The sequence below is a fragment of the Natator depressus genome, chromosome 3 (genome assembly GCF_965152275.1).
Source record: "Natator depressus isolate rNatDep1 chromosome 3, rNatDep2.hap1, whole genome shotgun sequence".
Taxonomy (NCBI): domain Eukaryota; kingdom Metazoa; phylum Chordata; order Testudines; family Cheloniidae; genus Natator; species Natator depressus.
Window position 1 is genome coordinate 78,470,798 of NC_134236.1, and position 25,335 is coordinate 78,496,132.

Below are 25,335 nucleotides of genomic sequence, written 5' to 3' on the forward strand. Positions count from 1 at the left end.
TACATGATAGAGGAAACTCATACATTTTTTTGCTGACACCCCTAGCCCCCAGGAAACTGTGGGATATAGTGCTGGACATGACGTTACCTTGGGTACATGACAGTCAGCACCTAACCAGGCTCTGTTTCACAGGCCTAGGTGGCGTTCTGTTTAAGTCCTTTGGTAAGATATGAACTTGTGGTAATTGGGGCAACTGTGGCAAAAGTTTCCACTGTTCTTTTCTTCCCAGTCTTGTTTGACTCTACTAGTGTTGATTTTTAATTAAAAAAATAAATACGTTGAAGATGGTGGGCTTATTAGGAAATATTGTAGTGTTATGGAGTCTTAAGTGTCTGACTGACAGGGCCTAGGAGCGACTACATCAGAAAGGTACTTTTCTACTTTTTTCCTTGCAGAGTTGTAGGCAGAGTCTGGCACTGGAGTTGGCTATCATGCCCAAGTCTGTTACCTTTTTTTGTTTGAAACAGCAAGGGTAAGATGAACTGCAGGGTAAGATGGACTGTTTTGGATCAAATAGTCCAGTCATGATACCACTTTTTTTCTTTTTCTTTTTTGTTGAATTGACATTGAAAGTTTGGCACAACCTACATTTATCTGAAGATGTGTTACCTTGCTGGACCAGTTCTTTAATTAATCTAATATAAACAACATAATTTATCAGGAATAAAATAGTCCATCTTGCCTTCATTCCATTTTATCCAAGTAGTAATAAAAATCTGTTAATTCACTAAAAAAACCCTAATACTTTATTTCAATGACATATCAATATTGCTAAACTATTTCTTTAAAAAATGCATATATACTTCTCCAAGTTTTTTTATATGTTTTGTTTATGGCAAAACTTGAAATTGTTTACCTTATGATTATTAGCTATAATTTAATGGGAAAAAATCCATACATGCCAGTTTACAAATATATTTCGGATGCAAATTAAGTAAACTGAATTCCATTTTTCCCTGTTCATAATAATTAAGCACAAGAGGAGTTCATGTGCTACAAATTGTCTCATTAGGCTCTAAATTGGCATTAATAATTATGCAAATTACCATACAATGTGTGGCACCCTGTCCATTCTTTAGTGCCATGAGCAGGCAACTCCAGCATTGCATTATAATCTATCTTTATCTACTTTATGCATAACAGTCTAATATTGTCATTGCTGCTCTATCAAGTTAAATGTGTGGCACAGCCACCCATGTTTATCTGAAATTGTGGGCTAATTATAGAGATGGGAGATGTTTTCTTTTATCTGAGAAATTGCTAAACGAGACTTTATTACAACAGAAGTGGCAGAAGTCAAGATTCTTATGGGTTTGGGGAGTTGAAATTCTCGGATTTGTATCTGCTTTTTTCAGCAACAACATATTTTTCTTTTATCAAAAAAGTTTTTTATGAACTGCTTAATTAATCTTTAAGTACTTTGAAGAATAAGCACAGTAGATGGGCTACAGTAAGTATTATTATTAATTTAGAGGCTCAAGCCTGCTGCGAGGTTTTTTTAGTATAAAGCTTCTTTTGACAATCCAGTTCCAATTACTGCTTTTGCTTTTTTGTTTTCCATTGTCATGAAACCAAAACAAAAAATTAAAAATAGGGTTACACATTATCTCAGACCAAAACTGTACTTTGAGTCTCCCATTACTATACTTTGTTTCCCACAGTCCCCAAATCTGTCTTGTAAGTGTAATCAGTCCCAATTTTCCATTTCAGTTGTGTTTGTTTGTACAAGCAATATGTAAGCCTGTAGCTTAAAGATTTTTTGTGCAGTGATTCTGTTCTCAACACTGTGACAAAAAAGTGCCGAATGCTTGCAGATTGTTTTCTGTGCATTGGTTTCACCTTTCTCCCCTGATTTCCATTAGGTTCTGAGCTTATGCCCAAAGCCCTCTCCACCAGGATAGTGGGAGGCATTTGGTGGTTTTTCACACTTATCATCATTTCCTCGTACACTGCTAACCTAGCCGCCTTTCTGACAGTGGAGCGCATGGAATCTCCCATTGATTCAGCTGATGATTTAGCCAAGCAGACAAAGATAGAGTATGGTGCAGTTGAAGATGGAGCAACCATGACTTTCTTCAAGGTAGGCCCTTTATGTTCTGATTGGAAAAAATGCTGAAACATCATTCTGCAAGTAAAAAAACCTTCACTTAAGCCTGCTGAGTAGAGATATGGCATGTGAGATGATTCCCACTGCAATCAAACCCATTTTTGTGGGTTTGCAAGAGAGCAAAAGAAACATCTTGTTCATACATAAAATTTCTCATGAAAGTAAAAAAGGCAGTTTCCTTTTCTTGAAATTTTCTCCTGAAAATAAAAAAAAGCAGGGCTTTGGGTCTGCTGCTTAGATCTTTCTGATGATTTTTCCTCAGCATGCTGAGTGTACTCTAATGGAGTAAGTCAAGAATGGTGAGGTGAGGCGAATCGCTCAGGTGAATCTCCCGTTGCTAGATCTGAGTGTGAGTTTTGCTTGAATAGGGATTGCAGGATCAGGTCAATAATTTTATCGTAGTTAATTACATATCTATCTATCTTCAGATATCTAGATGCTGACACTGCAGTCATCAATATCACAGCTGGGCTGGGCAAATCTTATGGACACTGCATTTCTAAGAACCTTTCAAACTGAATCTTGACTAGCTCAGATTCATATAACGTCTCCCTGCCCTCTGTCCTGTGACTAGGGTGATTCAACAGACAATATAAAGTGCTAATTTTTAGCTAAATTGAAGCCTGATTAGAGATAGAGGAAATGCCACTTCCCCAGCTCCGTCAGTTATCTAGGTTGGCACAAATTAGCATTAAGTACATATCCTGGGCCAGATCAGATTGGCCCTTCAGATTTGACAGCGCAAGAGGTTCCTATGGCTCTCCAGTGCAGGGGCATACTCCAGGCCTGGCAAATGCATTATGCTCTGGAGTTCCTTAGTGAGCATAATTATCACTTAAGAGCCATTACATGCCACTATAACATAGAAAAGCCCTGAGGCTTTTGTGTTACACTGGGACTGACAGAGTGGCCAGAGATCTGGGCAGTGCCAAGGGTGAGTTAAAGGCACTTTTACATCCCTTTCCTCAGCTGCATAGAGTAAAAGTTTCACCATTTATTCAGCTGAAAGAGCTCAGAAATCATTATCTAATCTTATGGTAGTGATACATATATAAGTAAGTACAGTAAAAGCTTTTGGATCTGGCATGTTGGGGAAACGGGGGGTGCTGGTAAGTGAAAAATTCCCATTAACTAAGATGTAGGGGGTTTGGGGGTGTGTGTGTGTGTGTGTGTGCGGGGCTGGGGGTTGGGGCACACGAGGGAGTGTGGGGCGCAGGCTCTGGGAGGGAGTTTGAGTCCAGGAGGGGGCTTAGGGCAGTGGGTTGGGGTTCAGGAGGGGTTTCAGGTGCCGAATCCAGCACCTTGGGTGTCTCCCCGCAAGCGGTGAACTGTCCCTGCTGCTCCTAGGTGGAGGCATGGCGAGGTGGCTCTGCATGCTGCCAGAGCCCCATCCCAAGTCCTGGCTCTGCAGCTCCCATTGGCCGGGAACCATGGCCAATGGGAGCTGCGGGGATGGCGCCTGCAGGCAGAGGAAGCACGCATGCCAGATAAAAAAGCTTTTACTGTACATACATTCTGTATTCTCACTTTCAACTTTCACCTGGAAAATAAGAATTGATTAAATTTCAGTGACTGAGGACTTTGTAAGCCTGTTGCCTCAGAGGATGTGTTCGGAAGGTTCAGAATAGCTTCCACAGAATATTTGTTTTCAAAAGGAGCTGAGGAAATTGATGGAAGTAACTAATCCATTAGAGCTGCTTTTATGACAGGAAATATGTGTAGCAATCCAATAAAACAACATTCAGAAAAAGTTTAAAAACTGAGATTTTTAAAATACCAAAATGATTAAAGTCCCAGGACATAAAGAGATGACACAAGGTATTTATTGCATTACCAGAAAACACTACCAGACTTCAATGTCTTTTTAGTCTGGTAGAAAACTTTGATCTTATACTCCTTCAGATCGGAAGGCTGGACTCTAAAATATTAGAAGACAGTTTTTACTTAGCAGTGTCTTTGACTCCAGTTGCCAGCATTGTTTTTCTCTGTCTGTCCTTAACTTTTTTCTTTATTTAAAAAATTTCTACATGACCCTTTCCTTTCTTCTCCAGACGCTATTTCTCCTTCTTCTTGTTTTTTCTGTCTCCTCCTGTCTCTTCTCTGCATATTTTCTCCCACATATATATTGATCTTATTGTTTCCCGTTCTATTCACACTTACCTTTCTCATCTTCTCTTGTGCGTCTGTGTGTTGTTCGTCTGTTTGAATATGTATCCTGTTTTGTTTCTGATCATTCTCACATTCCTTCCTTTATTTCCTTGTTTCTGCCTCTATGTTGCCTCCAAGAACAGAAGAACATTTACAGTCAGCAGAGCAATGACTGCATCTCTTGCATGGAAATGTTTTCCCTTCAGTGGCATATAAAAGTTTGAAATGTACTAGACTTGACTGCACACAACAGAAACATAGCATCAGAAAACACAATTCTGTAGTGCTTCTAGTACATTGTTATTGAATTCTACCACTTCAGCAAGGATGAACAAGGAAAGTGAGGTCAGAGCACAGGACTCAGTTGTTAAATTTAGGGTAAAATTCTGCTCTCAATTACACTGGTGTAAATACATTTATTGGAGTCAATGTGGATTTACAACATTGTATCTAAAGTGGTGCTTAATTTGTACCAGGGCTTACTAACCTCAAGGTGTGATGGATTCTCTTCCCCTTTCAACTTTAAGTCAAGACTGAATATATTTTGAAAAGATAAGATATAGGTGAAACAAGCTATGGGTTTGATGCAGAGATGACTATGTGAGGATCTTTGGCCTGTGTTATGCAGGAGGTCACACTAGATTTGACATTAAATTCTATGAAAATATGGTTTCAGCAGAAATGCACAAATATGACTGAAGGTATAATTTGATTCAGCGCATGTGTGTTTCTCTCTCATTATAGCAAGATAAAGCTGCTGACTATATTGAGCACAACTGTGGCATTATGTGTTAGCATGAAATAAAAGTTCCAGATGGTTTCTTAATGTTAAATGAAACTATGAAATCCCGGTAATAGCTATTAGCTCCAATCACAGTGAGGCACAGTAGCAGCCCTGAGATTGACAGTAATTTCAGCATAAATTATTGATATAAAAGCTCACGGAAATCTTCCTTTTAATATCTTTGGAACCCAGCCAATTTTTGGGGAGCTAACGTAGAATAACATTATGTCTAGAAGAGCCTAAACCAGGACTACACACACACACATTGGTTGGAGGATTTAAACTTACTAGAGAGAAGATACAAAAGATGAGGGTGTTGGGATGGGTAGATTTCACCAACTAAGCCCAAGGGAACATGCTCATGTGAAGAGGAAGGGTGCTAGGATTTATATCAGCATGATGTCCTCAGAGCCTGTATAGGCCCTCCGTATTATCCTTTGTCTCGTAGTTATCTGATAAAGCTGAAGGTATGTCTCCCTCAAGCATCTGGAAAGGAAGAAGGAATTTTCTGTGTCTTCCCTCACTTGGAGCCACTTTGCTGCTCTGAGGAGGCTAAGACATTTTATCTCCAAAGTCTTCTAACTGCTGCTAGTTTGGTGAGTCTCCACTATTGCTGCTCTCCCAGCCTTTGCTTTTTAGATTTTCTTCTCCATGAATAATGCCAGTGATTAACTCTGTTGGTGCTCAGACGTTTCCCAAGCAGTAGGAGCCTGAAAATGATATGATCCTTTATGTGCAGTGTATATCTACACTTTATAGTTTCATTGCTACCTGTGGTTTCTGAGAAACAGCTGTGAAACTGACCCAAGTTGTATTAATTTCACTATGCTGCTGCTTGGCATAACTCTGTCATCAGACTCAGTAAAGAAAACACCAGAGCACATCAGTTTGCATGTGGTCCACAGGTGGGAGATTTCTTTTTGCATCCATAATGTTGGATTTAAAAAAAAAAATAATGAAAGCCAAAATTCTTCAGAAATCCACCAACTAGGGTAAACATTCACAGAGCTTGTGTGTGTGTGTATGTGAGAGAGAGAGCATGTAATTGTGCAGCATAGTTAACCATAATGGATGAGGGGTACTAGACAGACTCAGGAGACCTAGATTCTGTTCCTGGCTCTGCCACTGGGTTTCTCTGTGACTTTGGGCAAGTGATTTCACATCTGTGTGCCCACATTTCCTGTCTTGTAGACTATAAATTGTTAAAGGCAGAGACTTTCTCTTGCTCTGTTTGTACAGCTCCTAGCACAATGGGACCCGTCGGTTCAGCACTTTCAGGCTCTGCTGCAATACAAATAACAAGAAACAAGAGGTTTTTTATTCAGTCTGTCTTCCTCTATCTAACTGTAATAAGTTAATGCCAGTACTTCCATCCCAGGAATTTTAGAATTTTCAGCTCTTTAGGAGGTAGATCTATGAGATAGTCCAATTTTACTGAGAGGGAAACTGAGACACTGAATGATTACATGTCTTGTACAAGATCACACAGCAAATTAGTGGCAGACTGGGAATGAACCCGAGTCCTGACTTCCAGTTCTGTGCATTAGCTAGAAGATCATCCTTCTCCAATTTGCCTCTGCAGAGGGCATGTCTACACTGCAATTAGACATCCATGGCTGGCCTGTGCCAGCTGACTCAGGCTCGTGGGGTCCTAGAACCTGGGCTCCAGCCCGAACCCGGAAATCTACACTGAAATTAAACAACCCTCTTTCCATAATGATCCACTCTCCCCTCCTCACTTCCCCTCTTAACTCATTTATCTCCCTGAATTTCTTCTTAATCCTTTTTGTTCTATATCCCTCCCTCATGGTTGCTTCTTGGGGGTGGAATGTGCTGCTGCTCAGGACCAGAGATCAGGAGTTCTGGTTACCTCCTTCTTTCTAATTCCTCCTGGACTGGGCTGCACTCACAGTTACAGAGGGACCAAAGGAGCAGTGAAAAGCAGGAGGGAGGGGAAGCTTTGGCTGCTCAGAAGGCCAGAAAAAGAAGCTAAAGGAAAAATCTTGCTTGTTGCCTGCAGCCTGGCTTAGAGTGACATTTCAGTTGGCATGATTTGAGAGAGTGACAGAAGGGGCAAGTGTGTAAAAGTCATTCCAGATGAGTGACACATGTATGTAATCAATATTGGTGCCTGAATGGTTCAGTGGGTTTTTCCAAACACTGTTCTCCTTTTATTGAATAATTTCAATATTGTTTGATATAACTGAGAAGTGGAAAAGAGCTTTTGGTTATCTGGTCATTCTCACCTGATAGTGTGCAATTGTTCTTTAAGGAATATTTTCTCCCCTTTGTTTGTTTATCATGCCATCTCTGCCTAATGTGGCTTCCTCCTTTTCCATTGGAAGGCTAGCCCTGGTATAAAATATTTAATGGTTGAGAAATTTTCATGATACTCAAACTACCTTTTCCTGTTCTTAATTTCCACTTTGTACAGTGGGCACACTTAAAAAATCTCTTCCTAGCTCTGGAGAGCATAGCCGTTCTGGCAGCATTCCCTTTTATCTGTATAGGGAATATCAATGGAACTGGTAAGTAGTGCTGGTCAAAAATTTTCCATCAAAACTGATTTTTGTCAGAAAATCGGATTTTTGACTAAATGAAATTTTTCACAAAAAATGTCTGCTTTCCATGTAAAGTTTTGACAGGTCAATGAAATACTAAAACCCCAATGCTTTTGAGCTGAAAATCAAAACATTTCAATTTAAACTGGTGCTGTAGTGCCTCTTAGAAATTGTCGTTTAGGTGCCTGAGGCTCCAAGTCTCTGTGGGTTGGACATCTTCGATAATGCACCATTTGGTGTCATCTTGTTAAGGTGCTTCATAGCAGCCCTGATTGTGATGCATCATGGGAAATGTGGTCTGGCCAGAGAGCCTGACCAATACAGAAGGGTGGCAATGCAAGGCATCTGAACTACAATTCCCATGAGACACCACAGCACCACTTCGAAAAAAATATTTCAATTGTCAGTAGAAATATTTTGCCAAAAAGCTGAAATTTTCCATGGGGAAAATATTATTTTCCTACCATCTCTACTGGTAAGAGCTCTAAAAGTGGAATGTACTTTAAGTGCACACTCTATTATTAGCTGTACACTCTCATACCAACACAAACAATTATTGTTTTCCTTGGCTTTACAGATAGTTGGTTTATAATAATGAGGAAACATGCATTAGTTAGGGAGGATTTATCCATGCCTGTTCAGATTTTCATATAGTTTGATTCTCCTGAGCCACTTTTTCCATCTTTATTTAAATTGTTTTTGTGATTTGGGAGCAATTTTTCATTCCCATTTAGCTGACATTTCATACTGTGATGCAATTAGCAGGTGCAAAATTTATTTAACATTTAACTGTTATCCTTTAACTGGAAGCCCAAATAAGGCAATCAACAATTTATATAAAAGTTCAGTCTCAGCTATTTTAAAAACAACAAACATTTTACATATTTTTTTTCAATTTGATCTTTGGACTTTGATCTTTGCACATTCCTTCCAAACAGCAAGAAAGAGAATTTCCCTACTTTGCCTCCAACAGACTTCCCTAACATTGTTGTCTGTTTACTAATTCTTTTTAATAACAGTATGTGGCTGTTGTAGTCTGTATATGGGCCAGTCTAAATTCTGTTCCTGTCTTTTCATGTGGTGTCTATACCAGCATGGAGCAGGGGAAATGCCTCTAGGCAAAGCTGCTCAACTCTGAGAAATTGCCTCTGTTCTAGAATCAAAATAATTCTCATCTTAATGCACTATTAAGATCTGCAGGGATTTCTGTAGAGCAGAGTTCTGGCAACAACTGATTCCATAACATCCCCCAAAAGCCATGCCAGTGCAGTGATGCATGCCTGATCCTGAAGACTCACTGCAATCTGCTACTCCTCTGACAGCTTGCTTGTAGGCCCAATGTATGAAGCTGTGGCTACAGTTCCAGATTCAAAGAATTATTATTTCTTGCAGTCCTGCTCATTTAAAAAAAAAAACAAAAAAAAACCCAACCCCAGATTGAGGATATTATTACCATGGAATAAAATCAATAGATCACACAATGCCAGTTCTTCCATGCTGGCGGAGAATAAAGAGAAGGACAATGACATTTATACATACACCATTCACAGGTACAGTGGGTGCTAATTGGACTCTCATTGGCTAATGGATCAAATGTCCTGTCTCCAAATACAACACTTAACCTGATATTATACATAGCAGTAATGTATTTAAATGTGATCTCCATGAAATACACATCGCTTTCCAGCAGAGACAGGATTAATCACTCACAATAATTACAATAATAAAGAAAATACTTATCACATAAACAGTTGAAGAGATTCACTACTAGCTATTTTTAAGAGGATGTGGTGGGGAGGAACCCAAAACAAATAAAAGGTTGACATTTGGAAAAATCTCCTCTGTATTGGGTTCATCTGAATCAATATTTTCACAGCTTAGGTACCATCTGTTTCCTCCCTATCCTGAAATGTTCATGGGGGAAGGAATTATAGGTCGATCTCCACAGAGAACTCTGATTTTAGCAAAACAGACTAGTCCAAAGTCTAACCTGACTAATAGTATGGATGTCTCCCACCATCAAAGAACAGTAGAATTGTAATCAGCATAGAATGAAAATAGCAATTCTTAGATATTAGTGTCAATTTCCAAACTTTCTTTTCATACTAATAGGGACTCATTCTCCAAGTACATTATTCTAGAGTGTCTATAAGGAAACATCTGCACCACAAATTTCAGCAGGTAGACATGGTAGCAGGGACCTTGGTACAGTACAGTACAGAGGACCTGGGTACAGTACATATTCAGAGTCTCATGGGCTTGTACTGGGGTGGCTAGCCCATTCTACCACATCCTCACTACTATTTCCTCGTTTTCCACAGTTACCTGTACCAGCTACATTAACGATAGTATGGGTGTGCATTACACACTGATGCATCCCAGAGCCGCAATCCCAAAACACAAGGAAATTGAGGCAAGACATGCAATTAGGTGGTCAATTGAAACACGTATTAACCACGAACCAGTTATGTCAGCAGCAGTTTGAACAAAACAGCAATCCAAATAGCAGGTATTTTCAGCAGCAGCCCCTGAGTGACTGCACACACCCAGTGCTATGAACACACACACAAAGAAACAGGAACGGGAACACTTGTGTCCTGAGAGCAGCAACCAGGAACAGGGAGCAGGAAGGAATAAGGAGGAAGGCAACACACACACATCAGTCATCGTAGTATGCCTACCCATGCTGTCCTCACACCTTCATTTGTGGTGTAACATACCCTGGGTGATGGTGGTCTTCCTAAGGTTATGGGACACCATAAAACAACATGACCTGACTGTAACCATCTGTTTTAATTTACTTTAATTGTTGCATACAAAAGCTAAAAAAAAAACCCAAACCCAAAGTATGTCATCCATCATTTAAGTTGCTGACTATCATTAGATAGACCTGGAAGTGCAGAGACTAACAAATCAAATTGTGATATCTCCAGAGAAAGACTGATGACAAATTAGGGCTAAACAAGGTGACAATCAGCTTTTCTCTGGATCTTGTAGTCAAAAGTCCTTGCCCTAGATGTTGTTTCTTTGCTAGCTAGCTCACGAAGGAAGTGCAATCATAATGTGATACTCATGAGCTCATGACAGCTGTTGGCAGATCTTGGAAAGGTAAGAAAAAAACCCTTCTGTCTTGTTGAGGGGAAGATGTAGGTATAGATGCTCCTGAGAAGAAGCAAAGTAGGAGCTTTGTTAAACTCTGGTTTGAGTCAGCTACAGTTTAATCTTTACCTGCTCCTGTAAACTGGCACAGAACACACCTGTCAGTAGATTGTATTAAGGAAGTGGGTACAAGTGCCTGGACACTGTGTATATGTTTGGGAAGTGGAAGGTGGGGAGTTGAATCGTGCTGTAATTGCTGATACTTCTGCAGTGCAAACTGGTCTCCAAGGATGGGATAGTTTTCTAGTGTAGACTTTTGTGTTACCCGATAGGTCTTAGTGCCATTCTGTTACCCCCCTCCATCCCTCTCACCTGCAATGTTTCCTCAAGGTTTGCTAGTTGGGCCACTTGTAAAAGGAAAACTTGACTGTACGTTCTGATAAGAACCTATGAGCAAGAGAGTTTACTCATCACCATGTCCTCACTCAGCTTAACCTCCCAATTGCCATGCAACATTAATTCTGTACATTTAATCTGAGACCTCCCCAAACACCTTTTCTCTCTTTGGAAGTGTTCTGGTGCTCTTTAACCACTGGGGAAGAGGGCAAGAATATTGTCCACACTGTCCCCATTCTTCTTTCCTTTTCAGCTTTTCCCCCTTACTCTCTGTCCTCCAACAATGAGTGAGGGAAGAAAGGGAATAGGACTAGAACCACAGAGAATGTTTTAACTCCAAAAAGGAACAGACGTAATAGGTGTAATTGTGTAATGGGCACTTTCGAAGTTGAGGGGTTATTTGGGAAATTGGGAATGTATGTACTGGGAACGTGACCTGCTCTCAAAATGGGGGATAAAACACTGAGTTTTGCATTGTTTTTTCAAAGCAAAGAGATCAGTCTCTGGGTAACCAACCCAAAGATTGCAAATTTGATCTGTGTCTCAGTCTGGCTCTGACTCAGGAACCGTACTCCAGAATGAACTGTTTCTTGGCTCAACCAGTCTGCTGCATGGTGTGATCCTGCTGTATGAGCAGCCCTCAGAGTCAGATCCTGCCCATTGAAGCCACCTGAGAGCCTCTATTCATTAGCAGGGATGAACTTCTGGTTCTGCCTTGTCAGTTTATATATGATACTGCTGAGGTGTTGTCCAACTGCATTAGCATTGCTTTGTGTGTAAGAAATGTTTTCAGTGCCAGAATTGCTCTGCTCACCATCTTGAATCCTGTAACACTGGTACATTTCCCTCTTCTTTTACTCATTGGTCTGAACAGAATGCTTGTCGAGATATGTTACCTATCCTTTTGAAGATTCATTTATGGTGATAATCACACAAGCTGGCTCTGACATGGATAGCCTTTTTATCAGATTTCAGTATTTATCCATTAATTCAAATAGTATTTTGCTGTATTTTTGGTGCTTAACTTGGACCATACTGATTCCTGATATTTGAGAAAATTTTGTCCTGAGTCCTATCATCTGAACACATGCATGAAGCCATACTCAGATATTTATCTGTACGAGGATATCAGACCAAACAGGTGCAAGTTTTTTTTCTTTTGCTTTTGTACAAATACACATGGTCCTTTTTCTATTCTTTCCCGAGCAGGGAGTCAAACATTATAGCACCTAAGTGATGAAATTCAGCAAGGAATTTAGTGATTTCTTTTATACTTGCTAGCAGCTACTGGGTATTGATTTGCCTTGATTTTTTTTTTTTTGGAGGTGATTTCCCAAATATCATTGTCAACCAGTTCAGAGCAGGTATTAAGTAAATTTTGTTGTTGTTTTCTTAAGGTTGTAACTTTTTGTGGTCATGGGGAGAGTGAAAGATTTTGTGCAGCACATATTAGTGTAAGTGATGTTGGCTTTCTGATATGGGAATATGCATCATGCAAATCAATAAATGCGAAGTAATCCCCTTGATCAACTACTGTGATATACGACCTCAATGCAACCATCTTGAAATGCTTGCATTTGATTAATTCATTCAATCATTCGAGGACTGAACTTGCCTGACCCTTCAGGGTCTATAAAACATAGAAAATACAGCTGCAGACCCTTTGAGGATTTGACATTAGAATTATGGTTTTGATGTCTAACCAATCGTCTCTGATAAAGTAGAGAGTTTCTCTTTTTTAGGTGTAGGAGACATTTACGTTCCTTCCTTAAAGAGAATCTTCCAAAGCTTTGAGAAATATCAGTATGAAATGACTGAAAGAAGCCTCTTGTCCTGTGTAATCTGTGCACATTTTCTGACACAGAGAGACAGCCTCATCCCTGAAGGAACTTTTTGTGAGAGGAGAATAGCATCAAACGTTTCCAATGATTTGATGGGATGGTCATATAGCTCTCTCTCTCTCTCTCTCTGCCTTATCTGGCAAAGAAGCTCCAAGACTAGTTCCTGTTGTACATGGACTTTTAACTAACTCTGCCCGGAGAGTTATTCCCCCCGAAACCTCCACAGTTGAACTGCTGAAGCTTTTCTCTGGGCTGTAGGGAAGCAACAATTTTGTTTGTTAATTTATTTTATGGTAATATCTAGCTGTTCTCAAGCAGCTTGTGTTCCTTGATAGCTAGAGGCACTAAACTTAGTTTATTATAGATGCAAAAACTCATGTCCAGTATTTTAGTCAGAAAACTTGTGTTGCTATGAAATTATAAGAGACGCTTTGACGTAATGGAAATTGCATGTGCAGCTGCATCACACAAGGCATCTCTAAACATTAAGAAATAATTTAGATTTTGAACTTTTCAGAATTAAAAAGGCTTAAAATTTCCTGATCTTTTCATTTATCAGCTCAGTCTTTACTTAGCTCCTGAAATCAGATCACAATGGCTTTGGAGACACGAGGATTGAATGGACTTTGTGAAGATGCACTTTGAGGTATCCTACCCCTTGAGCAGAGTTGTGTCAATTTCCTTATCATACTAATCTACTATTTCTTAATTTGAATTTATTTTCTAGGTTATCAGTTCAATTTCTAAATGCCTTACCTTACCATTATTGCTATTTTCAGTTAGTATTATGCCTGTTCATCCTTATCTTTATCCCTTCAATTTTCCATCCACTGGAACTTCAAGTTTTCAAACTTAATATTGATTCCTGCCATTGTTGTCTGAATCATGTTAGGCTTTTATCACTCTGCCCTGAAGTTCCTGTTAAATCTGACATCACTTGAAAAGTTAAAGCTATACCATCTATCAATGTAAAACCAACAATACACTGACCTTGACTTGTAGCTCTTGAGAGCAAAAATATGATTTATTTTTGAGATGCTAATGGTACATTTATCTTTGCTGGGACTGGTGAGAGGTTCAAAGTATTAAGAGTCTGACTATTGCTTTAGTTCTAGGTTTATAATTGGAGTGACATCTAATTCATCTTATACAATACACCCTCACTGTCAGAATACAACCTTTTGTTCGTTATAGCCAAGCGTTCATTATAGTGAAAGGACAATCAAAATGAACCATAAAATGCTGGAGTAAGTTAATGAAGTCACCTTGAATAAAGGTGTTAGCTAAATTAACTAATTATTATTATTAATAATATTAAAAACTATGGCTACAAGTTGGTCGGGGAGGGAGATTTTAGGTGACCTCTGTGTTTTCAGCTGCAGGTAGAGTGGTTCTGGCTGTCAGTCCCCACAGCAGCCAGGTTCCGGGCTCCCAGCTGACCACCCCCACTGCATCTGGGCTCCTGGCTATTAGCCTGCACAGCAGCAGGGATCACGGCTGTCAGCTCCCAAAGTTGCACCACCACTGGGGCTTCAGCTTCAACCCGGGTTGTGGCCCACTCCTTAAGTTTTTGTTCTTGGACTCAACCCTGAATAGAAATTGTACAAACATGTGCAACACCCCTCCCCTTTTTTTTTAAACAGTACTGAACTGTAGTTGGGATCCAGGGATTGGGTTTATTAAGGGCGGAGGTTTGTAATAATGAAGGGTGTTATAGCGAAGGTGTACTGTATTACTAAAATTACATTTTAATAACAAAATAATACTACTTAGCTTTTCATCAGTAGATCTCAAAGTACTTTACAAAGCACTCCTTTGCAATGCTTTACAAAGCATTATCTCCACTTTATAGATGGGGAAACTGAGGCAAAAATAGGCAAATTGATTTGCCCCAGGGAACCCAGTAGGCTAGTGGCAGAATTGGGATTAGAATCTAAGTTTCTTGAGTCTGAGTGCAGTGTTCTATCCACTAGGCCACAATGCCTCCCAGCTGAGAAAAGCAAGAGAGCAGCCACTGTTCAGTAAAAACAGTTTAGAATGCTTAAAATGTGTGTTTAGCCAGTTTAATGATATTATTGAAATTCTTTGTTTTTCTGGTGTTCTGGTCTACTGTATATGAAGACTACAAATTATTCAAATGCAGCAACATATTTTAATGGGAACGTAGGGGTCATAACTACAGCTAGTCAAAAATTTTCCATCACAATGATTTTCTGACAGAAAGTGCAGTTTCTGCAAAATTAAAACTTTCCTTGACAACATTTCAATTTCCCAAATATGTTTTGATTTTCTGTCTGGGAAATTGAAATGAAATATTTTGTTTCAGGTGGGTTTGACCCCAATTAGTCTATTTCAGATTATTGAACTCACCCAAAATATCTTGCTTCAAATCAATCCAACATTGAATTGTATTTCTCAGCTGTGGACTATTGGCTCATGGGAGTTGTTGTTTGAGTCTCTATTCTCTCTTATATTCTGGGTTCTGTGGCCAGAATACCTATCCCATGATGCAACACAGACTTCCTTCTGATGGACCAGAGTGGTGCATCATTGGAGTCACATGGCTGCAAGTGCATCATATGCGATACAGAGATGTAGGCTAGCCACAGAGCCTGTCCTATTGGGAGAATGGAGGCAGCAATCAAACTGAACTTTGACTCTCATGAGGCAAAGCAATACAATAGGGGAATGGACTTTAATGTTGAACTGACTTGAAACTAAGAGTTAGTCAGTTCAACAAACTGAAATGAAACATCAGGATGTCAAAATGTTTCATTTCAATTGAAAATGTTGAAACAAATGTTTCCTCATTTCCCAATCAAAACTGATCTGTCTCTGTCTGATTCAGAAACATGCTCCAGGATGAACTGTCTCTTGACTCAACCAGTCTGCTCTGCAGTGTGATCCTGCTATGTGAGTAGCCTTCAGAGTCAGATCCTTCAGAATTTTCCCTTCCGTGAAAAATTTCAATATTTCAACGTTTCATCCAATTCAGGATGAAAAAAAATGTTGAAATATTGGGATTTCCCATGAGTTAGAAATTGAATTTGTTCTGATCTAGTCAAATTATATTACAATAACTTTTCAAGTCTGTACCCTATGCAAATCCTTTTATTTTAAAGTTCTTCTTTTGACTTTTAAGGCTCTGAGGGTATATTTGGCTGAACTCCCTGTGCAATATATTCCTAACCTGTCACAGTCGACTCAAGCAGCTCAATATTTAGTCAGGTTTCAGAGTAACAGCCGTGTTAGTCTGTATTCACAAAAAGAAAAGGAGTACTTGTGGCACCTTATAGACTAACCAATTTATTTGAGCATGAGCTTTCGTGAGCTACAGCTCACTTCATCGGATGCATACTGTGGAAGCTGCAGAAGACATTATATACACACAGAGACCATGAAACAATACCTCCTCCCACCCCACTCTCCTGCTGGTAATAGCTTATCTAAAGTGATCATCAAGTTGGGCCATTTCCAGCACAAATCCAGGTTTTGTGCTGGAAATGGCCCAACTTGATGATCACTTTAGATAAGCTATTACCAGCAGGAGAGTGGGGTGGGAGGAGGTATTGTTTCATGGTCTCTGTGTGTATATAATGTCTTCTGCAGCTTCCACAGTATGCATCCGATGAAGTGAGCTGTAGCTCACGAAAGCTCATGCTCAAATAAATTGGTTAGTCTATAAGGTGCCACAAGTACTCCTTTTCTTTTTGTGAATATTTAGTCAGTCTTCTGTAAGGTATTAAAACAGTGGGAGCCAAACCTTTTACCAGCCATGGCTCTTGCTACTGTTCTTGTAATTTTAAATAAAAAATAGTATTTAAAAGTAGAATAAGGATCTAAATTCACCATGGCATTCACAGGTTCTGTTAGGCTAAGCATCCACAAGTTTGAATGCTTATCTGAGCTAACCAGACTTCTTGGGTTTGCAAGTTTGAACTTTATCCTGAAAACACTTAACACATATGAGTAATCTTACTTGTGAATAGTCCTGCTGAAGTGTGTGTTTGGCAGATCAGGCCTCTGAGCTAGAAATTTCATAAGAACAGGTTACAGAGAGAGAGAAAGAGACACGGGGGATAAGGGCAAGGGGGACAGGACTTGGAGTTCATATGCACATAAAAACAAGAGAGAGGGGGGAAAAAATAACAACCACATTTAGCAAACATTTCAGTTTTGGATAGAATTGAAATTTTGTGTTGTGTGCATGTGTCATATTTTAACAAGACAAGTTTGGTCATTTCTATCAAGAACCATTATTATTAACTAGGTCTGTCGAGCGATTAAAAATATCTTAATTGTGTGATTAATCACGCTGTTAAACAATAATAGAATACCATTTATTTAAATATTTTGGGATGTTCTCTACATTTTCAGATATATTTATTTCAGTTACACAGAATATGAAATGTACAGTGCTCACTTTATCTTTATTTTTATTACAAATAATTGCACTGTAAAAAACAAAATAAATAGTATTTTTCAATACGCCTAATACAAGTACTGTAGTGCAATCTCTTTATCATGAAGGTTGAACTTACAAATGTAGAATTATATACGAAAATAACTGCATTCAAAAATAAAACAATGTAAAACTTTAGAGGGTACAAGTCCATTCAGTCCTACTTCAGCCAATCGTTCAGACAGACAAGTTTGGTTACAATTCGCAAGAGACAGTGCTGCCCACTTCTTGTTTGCAATGTCACCTGAAAGTGAGAACAGGCATTTGCATGACACTGTTGTAGCTGGCATCGCAAGATATTTATGTGCCAGGTGCACTAAAGATTCATAATTCCCTTCATGCTTCAACCACCATTCTAGGGGACATGCGTCCATGCTGATCACAGGTTCTGCTTGATAACCATCCAAAGCAGTGCAGACCAATGCATGTTTATTTTCATCATCGGATGCATCAGCAACTGGCTGAACAAGAAGTAGGACCGAGTGGCCTTGTAGGCTCTGAAACAGCGGTTCTCAGCGACCCCAAAGTGGGTTGCGACTCCAATTTAATGGGGTCACCAGGGATGGCATTAGACTTGCTGGGGCCTGGGGCTTTGGCTTTGCCCCCCTTCCTTCCCCCCCCACCTGGGGTGGCAGGGCTTGGGTTTTGGCCCTCCTGCCTGGGGTGGCAAGGCTCAGGCAGGCTCAGGCTTTGGTCCCCGTCCTGGTCATGTAGTAATTTTTGTTGTCAGAAGCGGGTTGCGGTGCAATGAAGTTTGAGAACCGCTGCTCTGAAGCTTTATATTGTTTTGTTTCCGAGTGCAGTTATGTAACAAACAAACAAAAATCTACATTTGTAAATTACACTTTCACAATAAAGATTGCACTACTGTACTTCTATGAGGTGAATTGAAAAAATACTATTTCTTTTATCATTTTTACAGTGTAAATAGTTGTAATCAAAAATAATATAAAGTGAGCACTGTACACATTATATTCTATGTTGTAATAGAAATCAATATATTTGAAAATATAGGAAAAATCCAAAAATACTTAATAAATTTCAGTTGGTATTCTGTTGTTTTACAGTGCGATTAATTGCTTTTAATTTTTTTGAGTTAATCGCGTGAATTACTTGTGATTAATTGACAGTCCTATTATTAACCAGAAAACCAGTAACTGTGAAAGCATTGTATTGCAAAACTAAACACAGAAGAACTAAAAGCAAGCATACATCCATGATTTTGCTCTGCCCATGTGATCCCATCTGCTTGATCATATTAAGAACTTGAAAACATTTATCTTCCACCAGCAGGGCAGATGTAGCTATGTCACTTGCTGCATAGCTTCTTCTTCCTTTTTTTTTTTTTTTTGTTTTACTTTTTATCAGTTCAATGAATTTTTTTTATGAGATTAAATTAGGGTGACAGGTGTAGGTTTTTGATGTGTGCACTGCTAATGTAACACAGTTTGCATTTTTTTTTTGAAAGCATGTGGTAAGCTTGATATTTTTAGGTGCCAGATCCTGTAAATTGAAGGATATAGTCCAGCAAATTGGTCAAACGAATTATTAAAAGCAGGGTAGGAATTAATCAAGAGAAGCTGAAAAATCTAAGGATGTGTACAGCCTAGCACTTTTAAATACTCCCTCCCCCCTTTCCAGCTATGAATAGAGCATTTTGTTTTCCAAAACTGCTGTGTCATTTAAGTTGCAACTATTCAATCATTGTGACATTTAGTGTCAGTGATTTCATTTGCTAGGAGAAGGACCATTATTTAAAACAGATCCTCTGGGTTAAAGACAGCAACAACAAATATAAGCAAATGAATAAATTTCATAATAGTTTGTACACCCATTTTTAAAATTGCACTTGGGAAGCTTTAAAGCAAAACAAAACATTACTATTATTATATTTTCTTATCAAGTATAATTGGAAATTAGTTTGGACTGTACTGTGAAAAGAAACATACAAAAAATGGAGAAATACATAGCAGCAGGAGAGAGCCAAATATATATATATATTAAACATTTATATTTTCACTATAGGAAAATCAAATCCTCCTAAAAAATGTATAATCAATTTCTATTCACTCTTTGTATATTTTCAGTACAATTAAAGATAGGAGAACTGACTTGGGAAAACTAAGAACCCACTCTGAAAAATACCTTAATAACTGCTCATATCTCAAACCTTTTGGAAGGTGCTGAACTACACTCTCTCTTTCGTTATTTTCCATTTTCACAAACCTTTAAATTCCAGATTACAGGCTGAGACTGAAGAGAAAATAGCTGAAATCCTGGGAGAGACTGTTTTTGAGTTACTCTGGGCTGTGGCCTGGCAGTTGGAAGTATTATTTTTTTTTGGTAATTAGTCATTGAAAGACTGATGTAAAATATATGGTGGAGTAGTACCTGAATAGTAGATCAGTTCCAAATACATAATATGCCCCTGTCCTGTTACAATTTAAGGGCATTGATTCTGATTTCACTTACAAAGATTTAATGCTGGTGTAACTTTACTCACTTTAATGGATTGAATTAGCCTTGATTTACAATGTCAGGAATACCAGAATTAGGCTCTAAAAGCATATCTGAAAGCAAACTGTACAAGCCAAGCATGATTATTTGTAGAATGAAATGTGACTGTTTGAGTTTGTAGTACCTGAAATCTCATAAAAATAGTCCATTCTTTCTGTTTTTTAAGCCAGATTTTATAAATTCAGCAGGTTTGACTAAGATTAAAATGTTTATCCAAGCAGAACCAAAATGCCAGACCAATCAAAATACCAGTGAAGTTCACCAATTCTGAACTAAACCATTCCATAATTGTCCTTCATTTTAGTGCAAGGAAACATGTACTTTCTTAAGCTTTGTGATGTTCGTGCATATCACAACATTGTAGAAGATTTGCCATGACTATTTGCTTCATTTTTATTCTCCTGCCACAATACTTTTCTTTGTAAAGAGTATGTTAGAATAATCTAATGAAATATATAATGAGTTTAGTTCTTGAGAGGTGTACCACCTTTATTTTTTTATAACTAAAGAATTCTGGGGTTTGACTTCTGTATTATTTAATGAAAAAAAACCCTGAATGCTGGGATATAACAGTTCACTATTATGCATTTAAGAGAGATTTATAATAAGTTTATTGATGAATCACATTGTTTGAGTAATAACTAATTTTTAGGATCATTTCTAAAGAGAATTGGATCAGCTCTTTGCATTTTGTTATGGATATTATACAGAAGATATGGAATAATAATTTATTTGAGTAACAAATTCAAAACCAAATCTACATTCAATATTTGCATAATTTCACATAGGCAGGGGTTTAGCACAAAAGGAACAAACACTCTTTCCCTCCAGCATACACACTTTATTATACATAAGATGACTACATGTTCATCTCCATAATTTGCATAGAGACTTTCTCATGAAGGTGTAGGAAACAAACTGCTATTTTACTACACTCCCTTTTGTGAAAAAGGGAATGGTGCCATTGAATGGAATTGCCTCATCAGGCACTCTAGTTTTCATCATGTCAAGTTGCAGCAATCAATGGGGAAACAGCAGATGTGAAGGTTAGTTGGCATCAAAGAATATGAGTGGAAGACTTTCCTATGGGAAAGAAAGTGCTTCATTACACTTTATCTATACTAAGAACATTGGTTCTATCAAGCTGTCAGAAAATTAGAATATGATGGGTTTTATTACCCAGCTCTGCCAGAGTGAATTCAATAGTTAAAAAATTAGAGATAACTCTCCATTTTGGGAATTACAATAAGTGATTAGGACTTTAGTATATTTAAACTGGAATGCTGCAACTTCTTTTGTCTCTGATTAGAGCAGATGCAGTAGAATGTCTGGGGTACAGAAGTCTGATCTCTGAGTGATCATTACATCCTCAATATGTGTAAATGTCACTTCGGGGGTATTTTGAGGACTGAAACAGTACCATTGCCTGAAATGAATTTAGAAGCACAGTGGCATCACCCCTCCAGAGCATTAAATGTTTAAAGACTTCTGTTTCTCAAATATCATTACTTTGTGTTTTGTTTTTAATATACTGTTTGGCATTGTTTGTCCAGTTAGGAATTGCAGCCGCAGAACTGTGAGTCTCAGTACCATGAATCAAGAGGGCACTCTTTAGAGAGATTGTCCCATAGGGAGTGAGAAAATGTAAAAGTCAGTTAATAGAGTGATGTTGAGCTGGCACATCAAGTCACTGGCTAATGGATAATAGTTGTCAGTGTGGGAGTTTACAGCCACTGATAGCGTCAGGCTACCTTTCTGAGGGTGCTACAAAAGGGGAACAAGTATGCGCTCTAAAAGATAGAAAATAGGGAGGAAAATATTTATTGACATTGGACATTTGGTTCCTTTTACTTACTGGAGAGTTTTGCTTTGTTTTCAAGAAAGTAAGCTCAAGGTTTCCACAGTTTTCTGCTTGAACAGGGTTATTTAGATTAAAAAAAAATCTTAAATCATCGTGGTTCCGTTTTTGTCTAAATACATTTAACTATCTGTTTCCACTAAAATAGTGGAATTCTATTCCAGAATTCTTTCTCCAAATGCATATTTTAAATAAAAAACATTGAATCATAGATACGTAAGGCTGTAAGGGACCTTGAAGTCATAAGGTCCAGCTCCCTGCTCTGTGGCAGGACGAAGTGAACTTAGACCATCCCTGACAGGCAGGTGTTTGTTCAACCTGTTTTTAGAAACCTCCAGTGATGGGGATTCCACAACCACCTATTCCAGAGCTTAACTAGCCTTACAGTTAGAAAGTTTTTTCCTAATATCTAACCTAAATCTCCCTTGCTTCAGAAGAAGCCTGTTACTTTTTGTCCTACCTTCACTATCATGGAGAAAAATCGATCCTCTTCCACTTAAAAACAGCCCTTAATATATTTGAAGACTGTTATCAGGTCCTCTTTTGGTCTTCTTTTCTCAAGACTACACGTGCCCAGGTTTATTAACCTTTCCTCATAGGCCAGGTTTTCTAAACCTTTTATCATCTTTGTTGCTCTCCAATTTGTGCACATCTTTCCTAAAGTGTGGTGCCTAGAACTGGACATAGTATTCCAAATGAGGCCTACCAGTGCCAAGTAGAGAGGGACAGTAACCTCCTGTGTCTTACGTACAACACTCCTGTTAGCTCTTTTTTTTTTTGTTTTTTGGGTTTTTTTTTTTTTGCAGATGCATCACATTGTTAATTCATATTCAATTTGTGATCCACTATACACCCGATCCTTTTCAGCAGTACTACCAACTAGCCAATTATTCTCCATTTTGTAGTTGTGCACTTGTTTTTATTGAATTACATCCTATTGAATTCAGACCAATTATCCAATTTGTCAATGTTATTTTGAATTCCAGTAATGTCTTCCAAAGTGTTTGCAATCCCTCCCAGTTTGGTGTCATCTACAAATTTTATAAGCGTGCTCCCCACTCCATTATCCAAGTACTTAATGAAAATACTGAATAGTACCAAACCCAGGACGGACCTCTGCACTATCACACTGTCCTCCCAGTTTGACAGCAAACCATTGATAACTACTTTTTTGAGGACAGTCTATGCACACACCTTATATTAAATTAATCTAAAGCACACTTCCATATTTTGCTTATGAGAATGTCAACTGGTCAAGATATATCACCTCTACTCCTTCTCCGCATCTTCTAGGCCAGTTACCCTGTTAGAGAAGGATTTGTTTGAAGCTCATTCCCTAGTCTGCACTATTAATTGTTAGAGCAAATTATATTTGTCAGCACTGTGGAAGAGGAATCAGTATTAATCATCTAAAAGCACTTTTTTCACACAAGTACAGTGCATCTGCAAAGATATATTGTCCCTGGCCCTTTAGATCTGTCCACTAATTACTAGATGAATGCACTAAAACTTGCATTTAATCAAAGATTACATTGGCATTTTAGATACTTATTTGGCCCTACAGAGTAGTAGCATTTTTGGAGATGTATTCTTTTGGTGAAGATGGGAATCTGATTATTTTTTAAGCATTTTGATCTGCTGAATTGTCTGTAAATTATCCCTTACCGCTCCCCATTCCGTAAACAACAGATACAATTGAGGGCTTTGATATTATGAGGAAATGACCTCTGTGAATGTCTCATGCTATCCGTTAAGCTTGTTCTTTCATCTTATCATAATGTGTAATGATGTTTACAAGTATGCTATCTCTGCCTTCAGTGCTTACGGTTGCATTTGGAGAGAAGACACAACTGTTTTCCCTTTGGCATTTAAGCAAAGCTGAGGCGTCTTGTCATGCACCAGTCTAAGACCATATAGTCTTATCACGTCAATAGACATAGCCATAAGCACTGTGAAAATCTGATAAATCATCCCTTCTCTTTTATAACCTTTGTTGTTTTTATAAAACATAGCATCAAAGTAAACCCAAATGAGGTAGCAATAAACTTTAAAGCTGTGTCTAATGCTGTGGTGTCATTTACAACATGAATTTTATTTGGTTGGTTTAAAAAAAAATACTAAACCCTGCATTAGGAATGGCACAAACAACCTTATTTAATTACATTGGAAAAGTTAAATGTCAAGTGTTTGAAGTGGTGAGAGACTGAAAGCACTGCAGGCTGAACTCCTCAACCTCTGTTGTCTAATGTGGATGGACATAACACAATCTATTGGCTTTTCCTCACTGCTGTGCCAGAATACTCCAGTGTTGATACAACTGATAACTCCACAGCCTTCATCTCCAGACAGACAGCCAAAGTGAATGCATGCACTGCTAGAAGTAGAGTCTAGTGTTTTTAAACGAAGGTCAGAGACCAAATATATCTTGCTGAACTACTCTGGCAGCTGCTTAACTGGCCTAATAGGTGTTGCTTTAATTAGAGTTACATTTCAAATGTGTATCAAATCTGTGCAAATTCTTAGTCCTCTTCTAAAATCAGCTTTATAAAAAAGATACAATAGTGTAGTTTTCAGAGGGGGGAAATATACTACTACATTTTCTGACTGTTCATGAACAATGCTCCCAGATAGCATTAGCATATTGCAAGTCACTGTTTTTTTTTTTTTAAGCCAAACAAACCAAGTGCAGTTCATTGAAGAGATTTGATTATCACTACTACTGGTAGGTGTCTCGTTTATTAAATACTGCAATTACAGCTAATTAGCGTCTTCAAACTATATTATTTTTTCATTGTAGGTCTCCTGACAGTTTTCTGAAAACTGTGCACGCAATTCATTTTAATTTATTATCAAAACAATTAATAAAGGCTGTAGAATTAAGTTTAACTCATTTTCCTTGGGAATTGCACTTTAATGATGCAAGTAAAAGATTCGGAAGAACTGAGTTGCTTCACATCTCAGCTGCTGGAAACTTGCTAGATAACATGGACACAACTAGATGATATGAAGACAAAGGTTTCTCATATTTAGAATGTGGTTCTTTATTAATTTAGAACTAGATAGCACATTCTGGTGTCTTCATGGACCAACACACTGTCAAAATGATTACATAAATTTAAACTATTTAAATATGGCACCAGGGGGTATATTTTCAGCACAACATATATAAATATACTTTTCTCAAGCCAAAAGCACAACACCCACTGCGGTCAACATCACCTGTATATGTTGATTAAGTGTAATAGGCTTATTACAACCCATATTTCAGAATCTTGGCCTTTAGGTCACAATGCAACTCCCATTGAAGGGAATGAAGGACTTGCACTGACTTCGTGGGAGTTAGATCAGATCTTCAGTGTATAAGTGTAGCCTAACACAAACTTATCAGTAAATTAAACTTTGAATTATCACTGCATAGTGAATCCTTTGACTTCTGACTTCCTTGTTAGAAATAAAACATGCACCAACCTCTGGCACCGATGCCCATAATCATGTGAATGGTGTCTCCCTCTCTCATCTGTCTATATTTATACCATACTCATTACCATGGTAACTTCAGAGA

The 25,335-nt window shown here is 38.3% G+C and overlaps 1 protein-coding gene across 3 annotated transcripts in view; it reads left to right on the top strand.

The window, feature by feature from the left end:
• GRIK2 (glutamate ionotropic receptor kainate type subunit 2) overlaps positions 1–25,335 on the top strand; it is a 594,466-nt gene that overhangs the window by 462,443 nt on the left and 106,688 nt on the right. For all 3 annotated transcript variants that reach the window (XM_074948159.1, XM_074948161.1, XM_074948160.1), the window contains exon 14: positions 1,863–2,080. In XM_074948159.1, coding sequence (XP_074804260.1) covers positions 1,863–2,080 — 218 coding nt within the window. The remainder of the gene's footprint in view (positions 1–1,862; positions 2,081–25,335) is intronic.